Source organism: Dipodomys merriami, unplaced genomic scaffold (assembly GCF_024711535.1).
Source record: "Dipodomys merriami isolate MVZ:Mamm:240054 unplaced genomic scaffold, mDipMer1.0.p SCAF_31, whole genome shotgun sequence".
In the NCBI taxonomy this organism is placed as follows: domain Eukaryota; kingdom Metazoa; phylum Chordata; class Mammalia; order Rodentia; family Heteromyidae; genus Dipodomys; species Dipodomys merriami.
Genome location: NW_027204604.1, coordinates 18,276,563 through 18,300,104, shown reverse-complemented (window position 1 = coordinate 18,300,104; position 23,542 = coordinate 18,276,563). Strand labels below are relative to the sequence as shown.

The window sequence follows — 23,542 nt, the reverse complement described above, 5'->3', positions numbered from 1 at the left end:
TCTTCATGTGTATGCCCTCCTCCTATTGCCTTTCCTCCAGCTTAAGTCCCCCAACACACACCAGTTTCCTGCTTTTCATTTTATAAGACTGTGAGTTACTTGTATTAAGGAGTGAGTTACCTGTATTAAGGAGTTACACCACGAATCCTCCCCTGCATAACCATACTTTGGTTAATATGCTTGTGTACTTGTGCATACTGAAGTACAGAAACTGGGTCCATGCAACATCACCTTGTCTCACAGCCATCCTGGTGCCTTGTTGGGTGGTAGAGGCTTTTCACCCAGCTTCCAAAAGCCTAGGGGTGAGATGGACCATTCATTGAATTGCAGATATCAGAAGAGCTGTACTACAGAGAAATTTTTGCCTGTTTCCCTAAATGGTTTGATTTTCTCACCTCTGAGTGTCTCCCTGTGTGAAAAGTCTAGCTGAGCCCCTGAGCTACTTCCCTAGATAGAAAGTTTTGCATTTCCCTATGCGGTCTGCTTCTGCTGGGTTTGGGACTCCATCCCAAACATGTGGCTCTTATCTTTTAAAAGCTTTGTGCTAGTTGTACTCTGGGCTGCAGATCTTTGAGACAGGAGTTCACCTGGCTCTCCAATAGACTTCCAATTCAACCATTTAAAATGTGGCTTCTCTGTTTCTCACAACTGAATTCCCATACAATACAACCCTGCATTTGTTTCCATATTTATATTTATAAATTAGATCTAACTCCCATATATGAGAGAAGACATGAGGCCTTGTTTCTCTGGGACTTACTTCACTTAACATAATTTCTTCCATGTCCATTGCTTTTTTTTTTTGTCAGTCGTGGGGATTGAACTCTGGGCCTGAGCGCTGTCCCTCAGCTCTTCAGCTCAAGGCCAGCGCTCTACCACTTGAGCCACAGGACCATTTCTGGTTTGCTAGTGGTTTTATTGGAGATAAGAGTCTCATGGACTTTCCTGCCTGGGCTGGCTTTGAACCATGATCCTCGGATCTCAGCCTCCTGAGTAGCTAGGATTACAGGTGTGAGCCACTGGCTCATCCATTTCTTTTGCAAGTGTTATATCATTTTTTTCCTAACAGGTGAGTAAAATTCCATTGTGTATTTATTCCACATTTTCTTGAGGATCACTTCATGAATTTTTTTTTGTCTTTTCTTTTTTGGTACTGGCGATCGAACCCAGGATGTTGCACTTGCTAGGCAAGCACTTTGCCACTGAGCTACATCCCAGCCCTACTTCATGAATTTGTGTCTCAATCCTTGTTCAGGGACCATGCTAATCCTCTCTGGATGGTTCCATGTGCTGCCTGCCTGCCGGCCTGCCTGCCTGCCTTCCTTTCTTCCTTCCTTCCTTCTTTCCTTCCTTCCCTTCCCTTCCCTTCCTTCCTCTTTCCTTCTTTGGTGCTGGGGATTGAAATTTAATAAGCCTAGGGCTGGGAAGTTGGCTCAGTGGTAGAGTGCTTGCCTTGTATGCCTGAGGCCCTGGGTTTGATTCCTCAGCACCACATAAGCAAAAAGAAAAAAGCCGGAAGTGGTGCTGTGGCTCAAGTGGTAGAGCGCTAGCCTTGAGCTGAAGAGCTGAGGGACAGTGCTCAGGCCCAGAGTTCAGACCCCACGACTGGACCCCCCCCAAAAAAATTAATAAGCCTAATTCCTACCACTGAACTACAGTACTAGCCCCACATGACCATTTTTGTACAACTTTTGGGGGAAAAAATTGAGATTACTGGGGAATTAAATTCAGGCCCTTGTGCTTATAAGGCAGACAGTATACCACTTGAGCCATGCCCCCAGGCCCCTTTGCCTTGGCTGATTCTTCTCACTTTATGCTGGGGAAGATTTGGGGTGCAGTCCTTGTGCTTCTCCAGTGTCACTGGGGAAGATGGGTAATCACCACTAGGCCTGCCACTGTGCTCCCTGTAGCTGAGATACTAGGTATGTGCCTAGAGTAAGTCAGGCTTCCCAATCAAGACTTGCAGAGTGCTCTGGCCTGCACTCTCTAAGGTCTATGCATGATTCAACTCATTCTGCATGTTCAGATAATCTTGAGTCATGTGTGCAGGTAGCCTTGAGGCCTTGTTTTGGCCAGATGCTGCTATTGCCTAATGAAAACACAGAAGCAGGGACAAGTTGGTGAACAGGTTCATAGGGTGCAGGTTCTGCAAGTCTACACTGTGATGGGCAGAGATATGGAGTCCATTTGTGCTGTAGCCTCCTGCTGAGTCTGTTGTAAAGCAAGAGCCCTATTCCCACCATGCCTGGCTTCTTTGACCTGCTTGAATGAGAAAGGAACCACCAGCAGCACACAGGTTTTTAGCAGAATTAAAAAAAAAGTTTACACTCTTAAATGCTACACCTCTAATACTCAGCAGGGCAAGATTTGAGGACCACAGTTTGAGGTTGGATCAGCAGACAAATCAGGGAGACTCTGATCCCTAGTTAAACAGAAAAAAAAATCCAGAAGTGGAGGTGTAGCTTTTCTTGAGTGAACAAGTGAAGCACAAGCACTAGGACCTGAGTTCACACTTGGCTTACTGTCACAGACACACACATGGTTTTTAAAAAAGCAAAAGAAGATATAAATGAATTTGTAGCTTCTGAAGGTTCTCAAGTGATTTATCACTCCCTCAACCCCACCACACTGGGGACCAAACTTCTATCAAATGACACACTCAAAACTCAACTGAAATAAAGCACTTCTGCCAGTTATTTAACATGACCTCAAAATTAAGCCCAATCTGATGGCAGGTATTCTCTCCAATTATGGCCATCAATCAATGAGCTAACCCCTGACTAATAAATATGTCAAGAACAGGAGATAACTTAGGTAAGTGCGATCTGTGAGTACATCACCTTGATGGTACAAGTGACAATCCGTGTGCACATCACCTGGATGGTACAGGTGGGCAATCCGTGTGCACATCACCTGGATGGTACAGGTGGGCAATCCGTGTGCACATCACCTTGATGGTACAGGTGGGCAATCCGTGAGCACATCACCTTGATGGTGAAGGTGGGCAATCCGTGTGCACATCACCTGGATGGTACAGGTGGGCAATCCGTGTGCACATCACCTTGATGGTGAAGGTGGGCAATCCGTGTGCACATCACCTGGATGGTGAAGGTGGGCAATCCGTGTGCACATCACCTTGATGGTACAGGTGGGCAATCCGTGTGCACATCACCTGGATGGTGAAGGTGGGCAATCCATGTGCACATCACCTTGATGGTACAGGTGGGCAATCCGTGTGCACATCACCTTGATGGTGAAGGTGGGCAATCCGTGTGCACATCACCTGGATGGTGAAGGTGGGCAATCCGTGTGCACATCACCTGGATGGTACAGGTGGGCAATCCGTGTGCACATCACCTTGATGGTGAAGGTGGGCAATCCGTGTGCACATCATCTGGATGGTGAAGGTGGGCAATCCGTGTGCACATCACCTTGATGGTGAAGGTGGGCAATCCACGTGCACATCATCTTGATGGTACAGGTGAGCAAAAAGGCTCAGAGGTGACGCCCAGGCGCGAGTTCAAGTCCCCGGACTGCACAAAATGCAGACAAAGCACTGACGCGTAGTTCTGGCATGCATGCCACGGTGTGCACGTGCTCGGGCTGGAGAGGTGAGAACGTCCGTGGAGCGGACACTCCGGCAGCACTTCGCGTTTGCCCGCGAAGACAAACCGCACACTTGGGAGTCGGCGCGCCCCGTGACCAGCCGGTGCGCGCGCACCTGTCGCCGCCCGGACGCTCTCCCCGGGACCGCGAGTACGTGCTCTTAGCGCGCGTGCGCGCCCGACGCCAGCCAGCGCTTCCCCGAGAGCGCGCGTGCCGCCCGTGGGGGGGCGTGGTTTCCTGCGCTCCACGTTTCGGGCGGGGGAGTCCGCCGCGAGCCGCGTGGGAGTCTGGGAGGGGCATTTTCCCCAGGCGGGCGTAGCGCCTCCTGGCGGCGGCGGCGGCGGCGGCGGCGGGGCGCCGGCGACGCGCAGTCAGGCGTTCTCGGCGGGCAGCCCTCGGCGGGGCCTCGCCTTCAGCGCGGGGTCCTCGGCGGCCTGGGCGGCGACTGCCCCTGCTGCTGTCGTCGACGGGGGGCGGCTGTTGGTGCGGCGGCTCTCGGCTCGCGGCGGCGGCGGCGGCGGAGGCCCAGGCCGAGGCGACGCGGGAAGGCGGCGGCCGGCGCGCTGACGGCGGCGGCGGCGCCCGGGCCGGGCGGCGGCGAGGGGGGGGAAGATGGCGGACGTGCTCAGCGTCCTGCGACAGTACAACATCCAGAAGAAGGAGATCGTGGTGAAGGGGGACGAGGTGATCTTCGGCGAGTTCTCCTGGCCCAAGAACGTCAAGACCAACTACGTGGTGTGGGGGTGAGTGGGGCCGGGCCGCGGTGCGGCGGGGCCGGGGCGCGCGGGGCCGGCTCCGCGGCCTCCCCCCCCCCCCGCCGTCGGGGCCGGGGCCCGCGGGGGCGCGCGCCGGGAAAGTTACCGTCGAGACCCGCGGCGGGCGCGGGGCGGGGCCGGGGCGGGGGGCCGCTGCCCGCAGGCCGGGGGCGCCCCCGGGGTCGCCCGGTCTCCCCCGCGGCGTCCCGGAGGAGGCGGCCGCCCCCCCCCGAGTTAAGCTAGGGGCCGCGCGGGCGCCGGGCCGGCCGGGCCGGGGCTCCTCCCGAGAAAGTTGGCGGCGGGCTGCGGCGAACTTTCCCGCCGGGTTTTGGAAGGCAGGTGGGGAGGGGGGGGCGGAGGATCCCGCGCCGCTGAGCTGAAGCCGGCGCCGGGCACCCGTGGGGGGCGGGGCACCCGTGGCGGAGGGGCCGGCTCTCCCGTGGGGGGTCACCCGTGGGGCCGGGTCACCCGTGGGGCCGGGTCACCCGTGGGGGGCGGGGCACAGGTGGCGGAGGGGCCAGGTCACCCGTGGGGGGTCACCCGTGGGCCGGGTCTCCCGTGAGGGTCACCCGTGGGGGGTCACCCGTGGGGGACCTCTCTCATGATGTCGCTGTCATGGGCTTATGCGGTTCCGAGCTCGGCTCCCCATTTTGTTGGAATGGGAGGGGAATGGAAGGAGCTTTTTGGACAGTCCATGGAAAACTGGGGGGGCGAGTTTTGGGGTTCGAGGGTCCCCCCTCCCCTTCCCCCTCGCTTTTGCCCGGACGATTGCTTTATGAAATGTTGATTAAATGACACGCTGAGTTTCCTGTGTTTGATGCTTTTAAAGGAAATGGCAGAGACGGGATCGTAGTCGATGGGTGTGTGTGCGCGCGCACGCGTGTTCAAAGTTGGTTACAGTGTCATTAAGGTGTAAAGTGATTGAACCTGAGAAACAGAGGAATCCTCGGCACCCCTAAATTGAATAGAAGAGAGAAATCTGGTACTCTGGTGTGAAACGCCGTCCAGTTCCAGCCTGGGCACATCTGGGCCGCGCGGGGCGCTGCGTTTGATGCTTGCACCCTAACCCGGGGAGCAAACACCAGCAAAGAACCAGGAAGAACTGGGCTCAGGCCTGTCAGCCCAGCCACTCAGGAGGCTGAGACCTGAGGATCACAGTTCCAAGCCAGCCTGGGTAGAAAAGTCTGTGCGACTTTTATCTCCAATTAACCAGCCAGAAGCTGGAAGGGGAGCTGTGGCTCAGGTGGTAGAGCACTAGCCTTGAGCAGGAAAGCTCAGGGACAGTGCCCAGGCCCTGAGTTCAACCACCCCCTCCTAGTGCATGAGCACGTACACACACACACACACACACACACACACCAGCTAAGAATTCCGTGAGAGTGGGATGGTGAACTAGTCTTCCAGGGGGACAGAGCTGTATCACTAGAAGCACCAGAGCTGGAGAGGACGTTTGACAGCAGTTCATTGGTGCCAGTGAACAAGGAATGCTTCAGCCATGTTCAAACTTTCTCAACAGTGAATCACACAGTTAGTTTTCTGTAGGCATGTGCACCCGTGTGCATGGGTGCGTATGTAGTATAACATTAAAAATGCCTTTGGGGGGGGCCACTGGAAATGTGGCTTTTTACTGGTAGAGTGTTTGCCTAGCATGCAATCACATACACAGAAAAAGCCAGCAGTGGCATTGTGGACAGTGCGCAGGCCCTGAGTTCAAAGCCTTGGGACTGGTTCCGCCTCCTACCTCCCCCCCCACAAAAAAATGCCTTTTTGCAGTCTATATGATAAGGAAAAAACCTGGTTAAATTATTTTGTACAATAATTGACAGATGTTTAAGGAGCTGTGGCTCAGGTGGTGCAGCGCTAGCCTTGTGCCAAAAAGATAAGGGCCCTGAATTAAGTCCTAGTATTAGCACCAAAAAAAGAAACCAAAACAGCAACAAAACTCTTGCAAATGGTATGTGGGTTGAAGCACATTGACGTTCAGGAAAAGTGATGGTAGAGGCCAGAAAAGTAGACATGGAGTTCATTATAGTGGGCTGTATGTAGATAAACTCACATAATAAATTTGAGTTATGATGAATAGATGTAGGAGGAAGGGTGATAGGGACCTTGGGTTGTGTGTGTGTGTGTGTGTGTGTGTGTGTGTGTGTGTGTGTGTGTGTGTGTATTTACAATGCAAAGCTTGCTCCCCCAAGACAACCTTGATGTTTATTTTTTGTTGATACTGGGTTTGAATTCAAGGCCTTGAGCTTGCTAGATCGGGACTCCTATTTGAGACACACCTTCAGCCCTTTTCCATTACTTAATATTTGCATGGTATCTCATGTTTCTCCCTGGGGGATTGCCTTGGGTCGTGATCCTCTATTTGCCTCTCCTGCTGGTGGCGAGTACAGGCTCAGGCCATGCTTCGTCTCTGACCTTGTGTTTACTGTATCAGTATTATTAAGGACATGTTGTTCAGCAGTATTTTATTTAAAATGCCTTAGTGCTACACTAACAGTTTGGTCCTTTTCTCATAAGGATACTTTCCAGTGTGTAACAGGTTAGTTTCTCTATTGACAAAGTCCAGAGCCTAATTTGGACTAATTCTAGGAAGTACTTTAGAGTATGTTTATATGCTTCCCCTATTTCTTGTGCCTTTTAATACAATTTTATTATTATCATCATCATTTCTTTTTGTGGGTCGTGGGGCTTGAACTCAGGGTCTGAGAGCTGTCCCTGAGCTCTGTGCTCTACCACTTTGAGCCACAGCACTGCTTCTGGCTCTTTTTGATGGGTAATTGGAGATAGAGTCTCACAGACTTTCAGCATGGGCTGGCTTTGAACTTTGATCCTCAGATTTCAGGCTCCTGAGTAGCTAGGATTTACAGTCACTGGTGCCTTTGCTTCAGTGTAGTCTGTCTTCTCCCTTTCTCCTTCCCTTCCCTTGGGGCAGGCGGGTGGGGGGGGGGAGTGTTGTTCCTGAGCTCTTTTGCTCAAGGCTAGCCCTCCACCACTTCCAACAACAGGGCTCATTATTGTTATTATTAAGATGTTGTACAGAAGAGTTACCATTTCATAAGTCAGGTAATTAGTACATTTCTTTTTTGGGGACAGTGTCACCCCTTTTTCCGCCAGGTCTTCCTCTATTTCTTGCATTAAAAAATTACTTTTAAGTAGTTGTAAAAGGTGTTTCTATTTTGTTTTGTCTTCCTTTGTGTTCTTTTTCCCCTATTGACAGCCCACTTATTAAATTTTATAGTTTATGTGTATTTTTAGAAAACGTTAAATACTCTGATAGCTTAAATGGGTATAGCTAAGAGAATATGTGCAACTAAGCCCTGAGAATTGAATGTGAATTGTGAATAAAAATCTTTCCTCTCTGTGTGCCAAGATACTCAGGAGGCTGAGATATGAGGAGCACAGTTTGAAGCCAGCCTGGGTGGGAAACTCCATGGGTCTCTGATTTCCAATTAAGCACCAAAAAAGCTGAAAGTGAAGCTGAGGCTCAAATGGTAGAGCACTAGATTTTAGCAAAAAATTCAGCGACAGTGCCCAAGACCTAAGTTCAAGTGCTAATAAATAAAAATAAATCTTGGCTTAATTATTGCAGGACCGGGAAGGAAGGCCAGCCCAGAGAATACTACACATTGGACTCCATCTTATTTCTGCTTAATAATGTGCACCTTTCTCATCCAGTTTATGTTCGACGTGCAGCTGTAAGTAGAACTCATTTTCAAACTTAATGAGTTACTTATTGGATAACTAGGCATTGTTTTCATCATGGATAGCTCCCTTCCTTTGGTTTCCTGTCTGGGAAAGTTCTGGAGGGTCAGAATTAGACTACTGTGATTGGTACAACTTGTTTTTTTTTTGGGGGGGGCGGTCGGTTGTGGGGCTTGAACTCTGGGCCAGGGTGCTGTCCCTGAACTCTTCAGCTCAAGGCCAGCACTCTACCACTTGAGCCACAGTGCCACTTCTGGCTTTTTCTGCTTATGTGGTGCTGAGGAATCGAACCCAGCGCCTCATGCATGCAAGGCAAGCGCTCTACCACCGAGCCACCTTCCCAGCCCATGTGGACTTCTTTTAAGCAAGAAAAACTTTATGTGCTTTTAGATTTACAAGGAGAAAATGAAATTGATAATTTTTTAAAAAGGGATTAGATATTAGTTTCTAAGTAATGAAATAGTTGAAATAGTTGAACAAGTCAGTAAGATGTTTGGTGTCATTATGAGATAATTGTCCCAGAGACATGGGGTTCTTACTCATCATAGATATCAAAGGACTTCAGCTGTGTTTATATTGCACGCTGTTTAGAAAATTGTGAGTGGGACTGGGAAGGTGGCTCAGTGGTAGAGCGCTTGCCTTGCATGCATGAGGCGCTGGGTTCGATTCCTCAATACCACATAAGCAGAAAAGGCCAGAAGTGGTGCTGTGGCTCAAGTGGTAGAGTGCTAGCCTTGAGCTGAAGAGCTGAGGGACAGCGCCCAGGCCCAGAGTTCAGGCCCCACGACTGGACCCCCCCCAAAAAAAAAAAAAAAAAGAAAAGAAAATAGTGAGAGTGACTGCCTAGTGTGAGCGTTTTGTTCAGTTTTTTGCACATTGCTAATGTAGATTATTACAGGAAAATTACCCTGTTTTCTACGATGCATATATTTTTTTCAGGCTTAATTTTTAAAACTCTTCTGCTTTCAGAATTTATTCACACTGAGAAATAAAAAGAATTATTAAGCTGGGCACCAGTGGCTCACTTCTACACTACTACCATTTAGAAGGCTGATATGTGAGGATTGTGGTTTGAAACCAGCTTCGGAAACGCTGATCTCCAAATAATGTCCCCAAAAGCCACTTAAGCTGTGGCACAAGTGATAGAGCAACAGCCTTGAACAAAAACTCTTCAGGAACAGCACCCGGCCCTTACTTCAGCCTTCAGGACTGGCACCCAAAACAAAGAATTGTGTGATGTCGGGCACTAGTAGCTCATGCCTGTTATCCTTAGGCAGAGATTTAAGGGTCACAGTTCAAAGCCAGCCCAGGCAGAAAAGTCTGTGAAGCTCTTTCTCTCCAATTAATCACCAAAAAATAGTTGGAAGTAGAGCTGTGGCTTCAGTAGATTGCTAGCTTTGAGTTCAAGCCCTAGGACTGGCATAAAAAATAAAAAACTATTTGATATAGAATGTAAATGACTACCACTATTAGTATTTTCCTGTATAATCTTTTATGCTTTATTTCATACCAAAACAAGATGAATCTATCATTGTCAAGCTTAGTTTTGTTTTTTTGTTTTTTGTTTTTTGTTTTGGGTTCGGTCGTGGGGCCTGACCTCTGGGCCTGGGTGCTGTCCCTCAGCTCTTCAGCTCAAGGCTAGCGCTCTACCACTTGAGCCACAGCGCCACTTCCGGCTTTTTTTTTCTGCTTATGTGGTACTGAGGAAACGAACCCATGGCCTCATGCATGCAAGGCAAGCACTCTACCACTGAGCCACCTTCCCAGCCATCAAGCTTAGTTTTGGTGACTAATTTTGTTTATTTGGAAGAGTTCAAGTTGAATATCTTGAAGTCTGGTTTTTTGTATGAGAAAATACTAATAGGTACTTCATGAACTGAGACAGTAGGAACTAAGGTGTTCATTTCAGGCACATACTATCATGAGTGTAGTTAGAGAATAAATACTTAGAATAAATCCGGGCGCTGGTGGCTCATTCCTGTAATCCTAGCTCCTCAGGAGGCTGAGATCTGAGGATCGCGGTTCAAAGCCAGCCCGGGCAGGAATGACCGTGAGACTCCTATCTCCAATAAACCACCAGAAAACCGGAAGTGGCGCTGTAGCTCAAGTGGTAGAGCCCTCGCCTTGAGCTGAAGAGCTGAGGGACAGCGCCCAGGCCTAGAGTTCAAGCCCCACGACCGACAAAAAAAAAAAAAAATACTTAGAATAAGTTAAACAGAAAAAGGACTGGATTCATACCTTGAACAGGGATAGTCATTGCTTCTTTTTGAATAATTATCTTTTATATCTTACTAGAATTTCAAAACTTTATGAAAAATAAACATTTAAAGTGGTTTTTAGTTTTAGTCTAGGATTTTTAAATCTTTCATTATTTAAAAGTTTTCAGTCTAACATTTTTTGACTGGTTTCATATAGTTTTTTTTTTTTTTTAAATCATTTCAAATTTTGGCTGCAGACTGAAAATATCCCTGTGGTTAGAAGACCTGACCGAAAAGATCTCCTTGGGTATCTCAATGGTGAAGCATGTGAGTAGTATTTCAATTGCTCCCACTCTTTTTGTTTTTCTCTGATATTGGGGTTTGAACTTGGGACCTTGTGTTTGCTAGGCAGGTACTCTACCACTTGAGTCACCTTCCCCCAATCCTGGCCCCTTTTTGCTTTTGAGTTGTTTCTCAGGTAAGGTTTTACGTTGTTGCATGGGACTCACTTTAGACTATTACCTACCCTTCCATATCTGTACCTCTCTACTGCAAGCTATGTCTGAAGGTATGTTCTTCTAGGCTTGGCTTGTTGAGAATAAGAGTCTTTGCTAATTTTTTGCCTGGATTGGGTTCAAACCATAAACCATTCATCAATTCCCAGTAGCTGGAATTATAAACATGCACTACCATTTCTGGAACTTCCCTCCCTTCCTCCCTCCTTCCCTTCCTTCCATCAGTTGTGGGGTTTGAACTCATGGTACTGTCCCTGAGCTCTTTTGCTCAAGGCTAGCGCTCTACCACTTGGAGCCACAGTACCACTTCTGGGTTTTCTGGTGATTAATTGGAAATAAGTGTCTCTCCAGACTTTTCTGCCCTGGCTGGCTTTGAACTGCAATCCTCAGATCTCACACTGCTGAGTAGCTAGGATTACAGGTGCGAGCCACCAGCACTTGGCCTGTTATTTCTTTCTGGAAGCCACTCCTGTCTGGCTTTTCCCACCATACTACTAAAATCCTTTACAAGGCCAAGTGACTTCAAAATTGATATATCCTTGATTTCTCTTCCTTCCTTGACCTGATTGGCATTAGGTACTGTTGGTGACTTCCTCTTTTGAAAACATTACTTCATTTGGCATTTGGGCCACCAGACTCTGTTCCTACTTGTTGCCCGCCTCAGTATATTTTGATTGTTTTTTCTCTTCCTACTTGTTACCCACCTCAGTATATTTTGATGATTTCTGTGCCTACTATCTTGAGTTTGGAAGTTTCTACTTCTCCTCCGCTCCCCCCCTCCCCCCCAATCTGGTCGTGGGCCTGAACTCTGGGCCTGGGCACTGTCCCTCAGCTCTTCAGCTCAAGGCTAGCGCGTTACCACTTGAGCCACAGCGCCACTTCTGGCTTTTTTCTTTTGGTTTATGTGGTGCTGAGGAATCAAACCCAGGGCCTCATGCATGCAAGGCAAGCGCTCTACCACTGAGCCACCTTCCCAGCCCCTTCTTTTTTAATTCTAAAATTTCTTTCTTTTTTTTTTGGTTAGTCGTGGGTCTTGAATTCTGGGCCAGGGCACTGTCCCTCAGTTATTCAGCTCAAGGCTAGAGCTGTACCACTTAAGCCACAGAAAACCACATCTGGTTTTCTGGTGGTTAATTAGAGATAAGAGTCTCATGGACTTTCCTGCCCGGGCTGGCTTTGAACTGCGATCTTCAGATCTCAGTCTCCTGAGTAGGTAGGATTACAGGCGCCACCAACACCCGGCTTATTTGTATTTCTTGTATCTACAAGAGGGAACTCTAGAAAAAATATGCATAATTGATACTGTAACATTGGTTGCGTGTTACATTGGTGGTAGGAAAAGGTAGATGGAATAAGTGCAGCCTTTTTTATCTTGGTGTAGATTTTTGTAGTTTTATTATATTAAGCTATTCAAAAACAAAGTAATATTAGCCAGGCACCAGTGATTCACACCTGTAATCCTAGCCACTCAGAAAGTTGAGATCTAAGAATTGCGATTCAAAGCTAGCCTGAGTAGGAAAGTCTGTGGAACTTTTTTTTTTTTTTTGATTGGTCATGGGGCCTGAACCCTGGGCCTGGGCACTGTCCCTCAGCTTTTCAGCTCAAGGCTAGCATTCTACCACTTGAGCCACAGCGCCACTTCCTTCGGGCTTTTTCTGCTTATGTGGTGCTGAGGATTCGAACCCAGGGCCTCAAGCATGCAAGGTAAGCACTCTACCACTGACCCACCTTCCCAGCAGGTGGAACTCTTATCTTCACTAAACTTCAAAAAAAATGGAAGTGGAGCTGAGGCTCAAGTGGTAGGGCACTAATCTCTGCAAAAAAGCTCAGGGACAGTCCCTGCAACCTGAGTGCAAGCCCCAGAACAGGCACGAAGTAGATAAGTAAATAGAAAAGATAATTTAAAGTTTTCTGCTGATTATGAATAACCAAAAATTGCATGTTTAATATGAATGTTAACAATATGTACATATTATTTATTTATTTATTTTTTTGTCGGTTGTGGGGCTTGAACTCTGGGCTTGGGCAATATCCCTCAGCTCTTCAGCTCAAGGCAAGCGCTCTACTGCTTGAGTCACAACACCACTTCTGGTTTTCCAGAGGTTTATTGGAGATAAGAGTCTCATGGACTTTGCTGCCCGGGCTGGCTTTGAACCTCGATCCTCAGATCTCACCCTCCTGAGTAGCTAGGATTACAGGCGTGAGCCACCGGCGCCCAGCTTATGTACATATTCATTATTGATTTGCTTCTTTAAGTGTGTTATATATTCTTTAAAATCACCAGTTAATTTCAGTCATATTGTTAAAAAATAATTTGTTCTCTTACAGACTTTGTAATCCAGATTAATCTTTTGAACAAATACTTTTCAACTTTTTTTTGTTGTTGTGGGTCATGGGGCCTGAACTCTGGACTTGAGCACTGTCCCTCAGCTCAAGGCTAGCACTCTACCACTTGAGCCACAGCACCACTAACGGCTTTTTTCTTTTTGCTTATGTGGTGCTGAGGAATTGAACCCAGGGTCTCATGCCTGCAAGGCAAGCACTCTACCACTGAGCCACCTTCCCAGCCCTACTTTTTAAATTTTATTTATTTTTTTTGTTGTTCTTGGGGCTTGAACTCTGGGCATGGGTGCTGTCCTTGCTAGTGCTCTACCAACTGAGTCACAGTGCTACTTCCAGTTTTTTAATTGGAGATGAGAGTCTCATGGACTTTCCTACCTGGACAAGCTTCAAACTGTGATCTTCAGATCTCAGCCTCCTGAGTAGGATTACAGGTGTTAGCCTGGCTAAAACTTACTTTTACATAGGGAAATCCCTGCACTTGTTCAAATACTGACCTGTTCATGTGAATCTTTTAACATTTTCAGCAACGTCGGCAAGTATAGACAGAAGTGCCCCCCTGGAAATAGGTCTTCAGAGATCCACTCAAGGTACACTTGTCACATCCTTATTTTCCGTGTCCAAAATCCCATTCCAAAACTATGCATTTATTTACTTTCCTTTTTTTTTTTTTTAAGTCAAACGAGCTTCAGATGAAGTTTTAGCAGAAGCAAAGAAACCACGAATTGAGGTAATAACTTTATTTTAAAGCTGACTCATACTATTACCTGAATTGTGATAATTCTAGGAGCCCTTTATTCCTGGAAATGTTTTTGAACTGAAAGAAAAGTTGGTTAGAATATAGCTTGAACAGTGTTAGCTCTCATGTCCAGTCTTTATGATAGGCAACTAATTTCATTTGTTTATTTATTTTTGCAAGTCTTGGGGCTTGAACTCAGGGCCTGGGCATTGTCCCTAAGCTTCTTTTACTCAAGGCTAGCACTCCACCACTTGAGCCACAGCACCACTTCTGGCTCTTTCTGTGTATGTAGTATTGGGGAATAGAACTCAGGGCTTTGTGCATGCTAGGCAAGCACTCTACCACTGAGCCACATTCCCAGCCTAATTTTTTTTTTTTATTTTTAAAAATTGTTATTGTAAAGGTGATAGGCAGGGGGTTACAGTTACGTAAGCCAGATTAGAACTTTTTTTTTTTTTTTTAGGTCCGGTCATGGGGCCTGAACTCTGGGCCTGGGCACTGACCTTCAGCTCTTCAGCTCAAGGCTAGCGCTCTACCTCTTGAGTCACAGCGCCACTTCCGGCTTTTTTCTTTTTGCTTATGTGGTGCTGAGGAATCGAACCCAGGGCCTCAAGCATGCAAGGCAAGCACTCTACCACTGAGCCACCTTCCCAGCCCGAGATGAGAACATTTTTAAAAAAATCTTTTTGACAGGGTTACCCTTTCCTTCCCTCTCCCAGTTTTCCCTCCCGTTCCTACCTGTACGGTACATAGTTCATTTTCAACATGCTGTATAGTGAATACCACTGATACTTTTATTATCTTTGCTTTTATTGAAAATATGGTTGGTTGGGGCTGGGAAGATGGCTCGGTGGTAAAGCGCTTGACTTGCATGCTTGAGGCCCTGGGTTGGATTCCTCAGCACCCCTAAGCAAAAAAAAAAAAAAGCCGGAAGTGGCTCTGTGGTTCAAGTGGTAGAGCGCTAGACTTGAGCTGAAGAGCTGAGGGACAGCGCCCAGGCCCAGAGTTCAGGCCCACGACCAGACCCAAAATGAAAATATGGTTGGTACTAGATCTGGCTGGATGTGGTAGTATATATATACCTATAATCCCAGCTACTTGTAGTAGAAGCAGGAAGATCTCAAGTTCAGGGCTGGCCTGGACAGTTACTCAGACCCTCGCTCAAACACAATAAAGCCAGAAAGTCTGTGAATGTGACCCCTGCAAGTGGCAGAAGACCTTGGGTTTAACCCATAGTACTACCAGACAAACACACAGGTTTGATTTTGTAAAAGTACAGAAAGAAGTGGTATATGTTCTTGCCCACATGCTTCTCTATTCTGTTGTGCTGTGAAAACCATCACAGACGGACAGTGGCTTGGCCCAACACAGCTTTGGCACTAGTAGTGAGCTTTGGGTATGGTTTTCCTACTCCTGGAGAGGGGTGGAAGCGGGCTTGTCTTTACTATCAGCTGTGTGTGAGCCCTAAGTGCTTGTTAAGTTATTTCATTAACATTGATGTGAATTCGAGGTTTTTGTTTTTTTTTTGTCGGTCGTGGGGCTTGAACTCTGGGCCTGGGCACTGTCCCTCAGCGCTTCAGCTCAAGGCGAGCACTCTACCACTTGAGCTACAGCGCCACTTCCGGTTTTCTGGTGGTTAATTGGAGATAGGAGTCTCACGGTCATTACTGCCCAGGCTGGCTTTGAACCGCGATCCTCAGATCTCAGCCTCCTGAGTAGCTAGGATTACAGGCGTGAGCCACCAGCGCCCAGCTAATTCTAGGTATTTTGAAGCATGTACATAGTGTGAGGGAATGTCTAAGAAGGTTTATAAGCTTTTACACATGGTCATTGATGGTAGTGTGCATGTGCGTGTGTGTGTGTTTGTGTTTGTATTTGTTTACGGGGCTTGAACTTAGGGCTTTGCACTCTTTCTTGATTACTGAAGGCTGGAGCTCTACTCCTTAGCCACATTTTCACTTCCAGCTGTTGCTGGTTAATTGGAGGCAGAATCACTTGAACTTTTCTTCCCAGTCTGGCTTTGAACCAGATCCTCCAGGTCTCAGCCTCCTGCGTACTAAGATTACAGGCATGAGCCACCAGTGCCTGGCTGCTTTTTCTACTTTTAGATGATGCAAAAGTTGATAGGCTTACATTCTTTACAGAGTGTTTCGCGTTTAGTGTAGTATTCAATAAATTATAAGAGCTGCCAGGGGCTAGGAAGGTGGCTCAGTGGTAGAGTGCTTGCCTTGCATGCCTGAGGCCCTGGGTTCAATTCCTTAGCACCATATAAGCAAAAAGGAAAAGGCCGGAAGTGGTGCTATGGCTCAAGTGGTAGAGCGCTAGCCTTGAGTTGAAGAGCTGAGGGACAGCGCCCAGGCCCAAAGTTCAAGGCCCCATGACCGGACCCCCCCCCCAAAAAAAAAAAGCTGCCAACCTCTAGTTATTTTGCTAGTTATTTTGCTAGTGATTTTGTCTAACAGTGGACTGGTGTGTGTTTCAAGCTGCACTATTGAATAGGATAGGTTTGTTAAACCCATTTTTGGCTTAGGACTTTTTTTGTGTGTAACTGTCCTGGGGCCTAGTCACTGTCTCTGGGGTTTTTTGCTCAAGGCAGTCACTCTACCACTTAAGCCACAGCTCTGCTTTTAGCTTCTTGGTGATTAATTATAATTAGGAAGAAGCATCTCGTAGACTTTCTGCCCGGACTGTCTTTGATCTACTATCCTCAGATCTCAGCCTCCTGAGTAGTGAGCATTTTTAATTTATCTTGGGTGTATCAGAGTGGAGCCACACCCTAAGTTAAGGAACGTCTGTCGTTAGTTTCCATCTTTGTGTGACTTTACACACAGTTGTAATGGTGGCTTGAGTACAGGAATACCTGGAACTGCAAAGGGGATTTTTGGTAAGAAAAATCTGTGTGTGGTGATTTTACTTTTTCAAAATTAAATAAAAATGAAATGTTTACTAACTAGTGATTGTTTCCAGGATGAAGAGTGTGTGCGCCTTGATAAAGAGAGACTGGCTGCCCGGCTGGAGGGTCATAAAGAAGGAATTGTGCAGACTGAGCAGATCAGGTAAGGGTTTCTTTAGTGGAGAGGAGTTAAGGAGTGCATATGGGAAATGCTGTCTGCATTTACATTTGTCTCCATCCATTCCATGCCTCTGTTTCCTTGTGCAGGAAATGAGTTGTCCCTTGGACCCCATCAGTGATTGCTCCTTGATATAAAATAGCATGCTATTGGCTGTACTTGCCTTGCTGTATATTTTGTTTTTTATTTTTATTTTTTGTCAGTACTGGGGTTTAGATTCAAGGGTTTGAGCTTGCTCAGCAGGTGCATCACCACTTGGGCAGCATCTCCAGCCTTTTTTTGCTTAATTTTCAGACAGGGTCTCACGCGTATTGCTCTGGGCTATCTCTGACCTATATTCCTTCTACCTCTGTCACCTATGTAGTTGGGATTATAGGTATGAATTACAATGCATGCCTTGTTTCCCTGGGTTGGCCTTGAACTATGATCCACCCCCCCCCCACTTCCTGCAGAGCTGGAATTATAGGTATGGGCCACCATGTTCAGCCCCTCCTGTGTACTTGTTATTTCTAGATTATATATCACAGTTTAGAGTTTCCAGCTGTGTGACAAATACCTGATAAAATGATGGAAGATTAATTTTGAGTCACCATTTCAGAGGTTTATCAGTGCCACTTGACTCCATTACTTCTGGGCCTGTGTGTAGTAAGACAAAGCCTCTGATCCCGGAGGGAGGCTTGTTCTCAGTCAGGCGCCCCCCACAGTGTCCTGTCTAACACATGAACCTGCTGGAGTCATTTCATAATTAAACCATAACTTTCCCCCCTTTGGTCCTAAAGTCTCCCATTTCTCTACTGTTCAAGATTCTTTTGAGGCTGTCACTCCCTGTGACAGCTCTTAGCGGTGAGCCTCCATAACATTTCAAAAGCATAATACATGCCTAGAACATTTAATGACCAGAGTAAGCATTCCCATTCTGAAAGGAGGAATGGGACCAAAGCAAGATCAGAACCCAGCAGGGCAGATAGCACGTTCTGCAGAGCCATGTCTGACCCAGTAGTGTTGTGTCAGGAAGTAAGCTCCAGTGGTCTGCAGCCCCACTATAATGGTCTTGCCACCGGAAGCTCAGTGGGACTCTCAGGCTGCCACTGTACACTGCCTGCAGCGCAGCAGACATTCCACATTCCTGGCATCTCCATAATTTTTAGAGATCGTGCCTTGGCTTTACCTTCATTGTTTCATGCATTGCCCTCTCTACCTGTTTCCAGAGATCTGACCCTGCCATAAGTTGCTGGGCCTCGCAGACCTTCCTTTGAAACTGGGTGGAAGTCTCCATGCTTCCTTAGCTCTTTTTAGATTAACTATGCATGTAAAAACAGTATCTCATAGATGTATGTCACAGAGGCCTGTTAATGTCAAGCCATAGCTTGGCATTATATGTTTATTTTTTAGGAAAGTTCAAAATTTTCAGACATTTTTAGTTGTCTTTTTTTGGTTGGTTGTGGGGCTTGAATTTTCTGGGCCTGGTGCTGTCCTTCAGCTCTGCAGCTCAAGGTGAGTGCTCTACCACTTGAGCCACAGTGCCACTTCCTGTTTTCTGGTGGTTAATTTAAGATAAGAGTCACCGGCTGGCTTTGAACTCTGATCCTCAGATCTCAGCCTCCTGAGAAGCTAGGATTACAGGCCTTCAGCACCCAGTTCTAATTGTCTTTTTGCTCACGATTCTCTGTTAACTTGGCTCAAAGCAACTATAGCCTTCGTGCCTGTATACTGAGCTTCCTTAAAATTTCTTCTGCCAGATTAATTAGTCTGTTACTTCTGTCCTTTTTTTTTTTAAAGATGATACTGGTGTGTAAACTTAGGCCTTGTACTCTGGCACCCTTGCTTGTTTGCAGTTAGTGTTCTGCCACTGGAACCACATTTCCAGTTAGACATTTTGTTGGTACATAGGAAGTCTCATGGACTTTTCTGCCTGGGCTGGCTTTGACTCTCAGTCTTCCACTTCTATTATAGGTGTATGTCAAATTAGTCCACTACTTTTCAGCTTGGCTTCATTCAAAGTCTGGGGGAATATGGCTCTTTGCTACAGTGTTTTTTTTTTTTTTTTCAAGAGGCCTCAGTTCTAATTCCAGACAGAGTTCTAGTTCTCATGGGAGACCTCAGGAACAACAGTTTTTTTGAACTCAGCCTGGGCGCTGTCCCTGAGCTTTTTTATTCAAGGCTAGTGTTCTTCTATTTGAGCCACAGCTTTTTGGTGGTTAATCAGGTACTTTCCTGCCAGGGCTAGCATTGAACTGAAATCCTCAGATCTTAGTCTCCCGAGTAGTTACAATTACAGGCATGAGCCACTGACACCTACATGAACTCCTGTGTGACACTCAAGTATATCAGGTCTACAGATAAAATCTTAATTAATGTTATGTAAGCTTTTTACGGGAATTTTATAATAAATGATATGATAAGCAATCTCTGCTGCAAAAGTTTAAGAATAAGTTGCTTTTAGGTCTTTGTCTGAAGCTATGTCAGTGGAAAAAATTGCTGCAATCAAAGCCAAAATTATGGCTAAGAAAAGATCTACTATCAAGACTGATCTAGATGATGATATAACTGCCCTTAAACAGAGGAGTTTTGTGGATGCTGAGGTGGACGTGACCCGAGATATTGTCAGCAGAGAGAGGGTGTGGAGGACACGAACAACTATCTTACAGAGTACAGGAAAGGTAATTAAAATGTTACTCATTCCTTAGTTACAGAATTGTTTAAAATGGGATTTGGAGGAGTGTTGAAGTTGCATGTCTTGGAAATCTTGAATAAGCTGAAAAAAGTCTGGTTCAAAGTCTTCATGCATCGTTTACGAATCAAAATGTGGCCTAATTTTCATGTTGAGTTGAGTTTTGTCTAAACTTGATGTAGTGGAATGCTGATGAAAAGCTCTGAATCTTTGGAGAGCTGATATAATCACTATAATTCTTTTTCATACAGAGGGACATTCAGATAATAGTCAACAAATAATTATTGTCTTTATACATTATGTTCTCTTGTAGATGGTAGGCATTTATTAGTTCCTTATTGATGGAAATGTTACTTTGTTTTTGCCCCAGGAATTTGGAGTTTGTCTCCCTTTGCTCTGTTCCTTTTTTGCCTCCTTGCCCTCTCCTCTCTTCTGTTATCCTTCTCCATCCTCCTTTTCTTCTTTTTCTTCCCTTTTATTTTCACTGTTAGAAATGATGCATTAAAAGACACGCTACAGTTCTGTGCATTTGTATCTGTACAGCCAAAGGATTCATACTTGGAAATAAAACAGGATGAATCCCTGTTTGAGGCAGGCTGGCCATGAAGCCATGACCTTCTTCTTGCTTCAGATGTACTGGTAGTGTAGGCGTCTACCCAACACCTAGTCCAGATTGGTTTTGATTGTTGAATTTTTGGATTTTAGCCTTAAATTATTTTTAAAAGAAATTGTTTTTTTGTTGCTCTAAAGGTGATATACAGAGGGTTACCATTTCATAACTTAGGTAATGAGTGCATTTTTTTTGGATAGTGTCACCCCTTCCTTTGCTCTCTCCCAGTTTTTTCCTTGTGACCCCATAGCCTTAAATTCTTTGTGCCATATAAGTAAGAGTCAAGCTGTTATACCTGGTGCCTGTTGATGCAGTTATAATCCTAGCACTCAGGAGACTGAGATCTATCACTGTTTGAAACCAGCCCAGTTCCTGAGACTCCTGTCACCAAGTAACTGCTAAAAAGTTGGAAGTGGAACCTGTCTCAAGGGGTAGAATTGAGGGGAAAAGAAAGCTCAAGCCCAAACACCTGAGTTCAAGCCCCAGGAAAGGCATGTACACACAAAGAAAAGAAAGCTGTTACTGAAGTGCATAAAGAAAAGAATTCTTCCTGTTTTTCTTTCACTCATCAACATATTTTTGTTGTTGTTGTTGATGGTGGGGCTTGAACTAATGGCCTGGGCGTGCTCCCTGAGCTTTTTTTTTGGTTCGGTCGTGGGGCCTGAACTTTGGGCCTGGGTGCTGTCCCTCAGCTCTTCAGCTCAAGGCTAGCGCTCTACCACTTGAGCCACAGCGCCACTTCCGGCTTTTTTTTTCTGCTTATGTGGTGCTGAGGAATCGAACCCAGGGCCTCATGCATGCAAGGCAAGCACTCTACCACTGAGCCACCTTCCCAGCCCATCCCTGAGCTTTTTCTCTCAAGAGTTGTGCTTTACCACTGTGAGCCACAGCACCACTTCTGGTTTTTTGATGGGTAATTGGAGAGTCTAACAGACTTCCCTGTCCACGCTGGCTTTGAACCTTGATCTTTAGATCTCAGCTTTTTTTGTTGTTGTTGGCCTGGGCACTGTCCCTCAGCTCTTCAGGTCAAAGCTAGCACTCTATCACTTGAACCACAGTGCCACTTCTGGCTTTTTCTGCTTATGTGGTGCTGAGGAATTGAACCCAGGCCCTCATGCATGCAAGGCAGGCACTCTACTACTGAGCCACCTTCCTAGCCCCTCAGCTTCTTGAGTAGCTAGGATTACAGATGTGAACCACTGGCTCCTGGCTTGTTTTTATATTAAGTACTTGTACAAAGACCTTTCAATTCCTTAAATCATGTTATAAGTAAAGAATAATACAACTTACAAGTTATGAGTAAAGAATCATCCTCCAGAACCTAGAACTGTTGATGAAATCTGGTGCTTAGAAAAGTTTCATTTTCTACTTTTGTTACAATCAAATGATCTACGTATTTCTTTTCATTACCTAATATGGCTAGTTCTTGAAACATACTGTGGCTTATAGAGATCTGGATAATTTTTAGAAATTTTAAACTTAGAGTAAATAAAGCAGCTGGTACCCTCCTTTTTTTCTTTCACATGAAACAGTGAATTTTCTTTCTTTTTTTTTTTTTATCAGTTGTAAGGCTTAAACTCTGGGCCCAGGTACTGTCCCTGAGCTCTTTAGCTCAAGGCTAGCGCTCTACCATTTGAGCCACAGCACCACTTTCAGCTTTTTCTGTTTATGTGGTACTGAGGAATCAAACCGAGAGCTTCATGCATGCTAGGCAAGCCTTCTACCACTAAACCACATTCACAGCCCAAACAGCAAATTTTCAAATAACTGAGATGAACATTTTTCTTTAAGCTCTAGGTGGCAGAATTGTACTACAGTTCAAAAACCTAGTGATCTAATTTAATTTAATGTTACTGGTTCCACTGTACTTAAAAATAAGTTGATAATTTACTCATTGTTATCTAGGCTTGCTTCTGTATTAAATTAAAAAAAAAATCAAAAGTAAACATTCTGGCTGATAATCTCTCAGTATACTGTTTTGTTTTTTTTTTTCTGTTAAACTCTAATCTTACAGATTTTAGATGTACCTTCATTATTCCTGGCAAACAGGACCTTTTTTTTTTTTTTCTGAGTTTAGAAAGGCTTAAATTACCATGAGAAATAGAAATACATTCTTTTGTATACCTGTATTAAAACACCCCAAATAATGCAACCTAATTTTATAACGCCATTAAATCATACATTTTATTTTGTAACAATAGCACAAATTGAGTCATTTATGATGATCAGAACTTTCTGTGGGTGACTGTTCTGGAGGCTGGGGAGTCCCAGGTAAGGACACTGTGTCTGGTCAGGGAGTGCTCTTCTGAGTGAGAAGGAAACTGCACTCCTGCTTTTCTCAGGAAGCACTCTTCCAGACATATGCTGTCTTAGAGATCACTTCCAAAAGATCTCAGCTCTCAGCACTGTTGCATTGACGATATATTTTGGAGGACTTGTTCAAACCATGGTAGTATATGTTTGTTGAAAAATCCATTAAAAAGGCCAGTAAAGGAAGAGATCATCTATAATTCTACCATGCAAAAGTATCTGATGATGTTTCCATTTATTCTTCTAGTGTTTGTGTCTCTGTTTGTTGTTTTTTTGTTTTGGTCCAGTTGTGGGGCCTGAACTCTGGGCCTGGGCACTGTCCCTCAGCTCTTCAGCTCAAGGCTAGCGCTCTACCACTTGAGCCACAGCGCCACTTCCGCCTTTTTCTGCTCATGTGGTGCTGAGGAATCGAACCCAGGGCCTCATGCATGTGAGGCAAGCACTCTACCACGGAGCCACTTCCCAGCCCAGTTTGTTGTTTTTTAAAGTAGATTTGTTTTTCTTCAGTTTTCTCAGTAGACTGTGATTTCATTTGCATTTCTCCCTGCCATGATGATACAGAAGCAGTGGTTGCTAAGTCTGCGGGCCCATGGCGTGTGTCACCGCAGCAGCACAACACAACACTAGTCGTGGTGGTGTTCTACAGCCACTGATAATGATGAAGTCTGGTTAAATCTTGATCTTTGTTTCTTCTATTATTTGGTGTGATGCAATTGGAATGGATAAAACAGGCCTGCACACCAAAATACTATGGTTGACTTCATGAACAGCACCTGTGCTAATGTCTGACTTTTAATTGAATCAGCTGCTTTGTAAATTACTCTTGTAGAAAGGCTTTGTTTGGTATCTTTTTTTTATTAGCTTACATTAGTTTTATAGGGAAGGATTTTATTGTTACTTTCCTATATTCATTTACAATGTATTCTAGTTTGTCTTTCCCCTTCTCTCACTCTTTCTGTCAAAACTCATTTATTTTTTGTGTAACTAACTAGACTTGGGCATTTGACAGATATTTTTTGAAA

At 45.6% G+C, this 23,542-nt stretch overlaps 1 protein-coding gene across 1 annotated transcript in view; it reads left to right on the top strand.

Annotated features, from left to right (window-relative positions):
• The first annotated feature begins 4,042 nt into the window (after positions 1–4,042).
• Cdc73 (cell division cycle 73) overlaps positions 4,043–23,542 on the top strand; it is an 89,768-nt gene continuing 70,268 nt past the window's right edge. Inside the window, exons 1-7 of the mRNA XM_070041900.1 lie at positions 4,043–4,349; positions 7,954–8,059; positions 10,522–10,591; positions 13,647–13,709; positions 13,797–13,849; positions 16,826–16,914; positions 19,373–19,589. Coding sequence (XP_069898001.1) covers positions 4,219–4,349; positions 7,954–8,059; positions 10,522–10,591; positions 13,647–13,709; positions 13,797–13,849; positions 16,826–16,914; positions 19,373–19,589 — 729 coding nt within the window. The 5' untranslated portion in view covers positions 4,043–4,218. The remainder of the gene's footprint in view (positions 4,350–7,953; positions 8,060–10,521; positions 10,592–13,646; positions 13,710–13,796; positions 13,850–16,825; positions 16,915–19,372; positions 19,590–23,542) is intronic.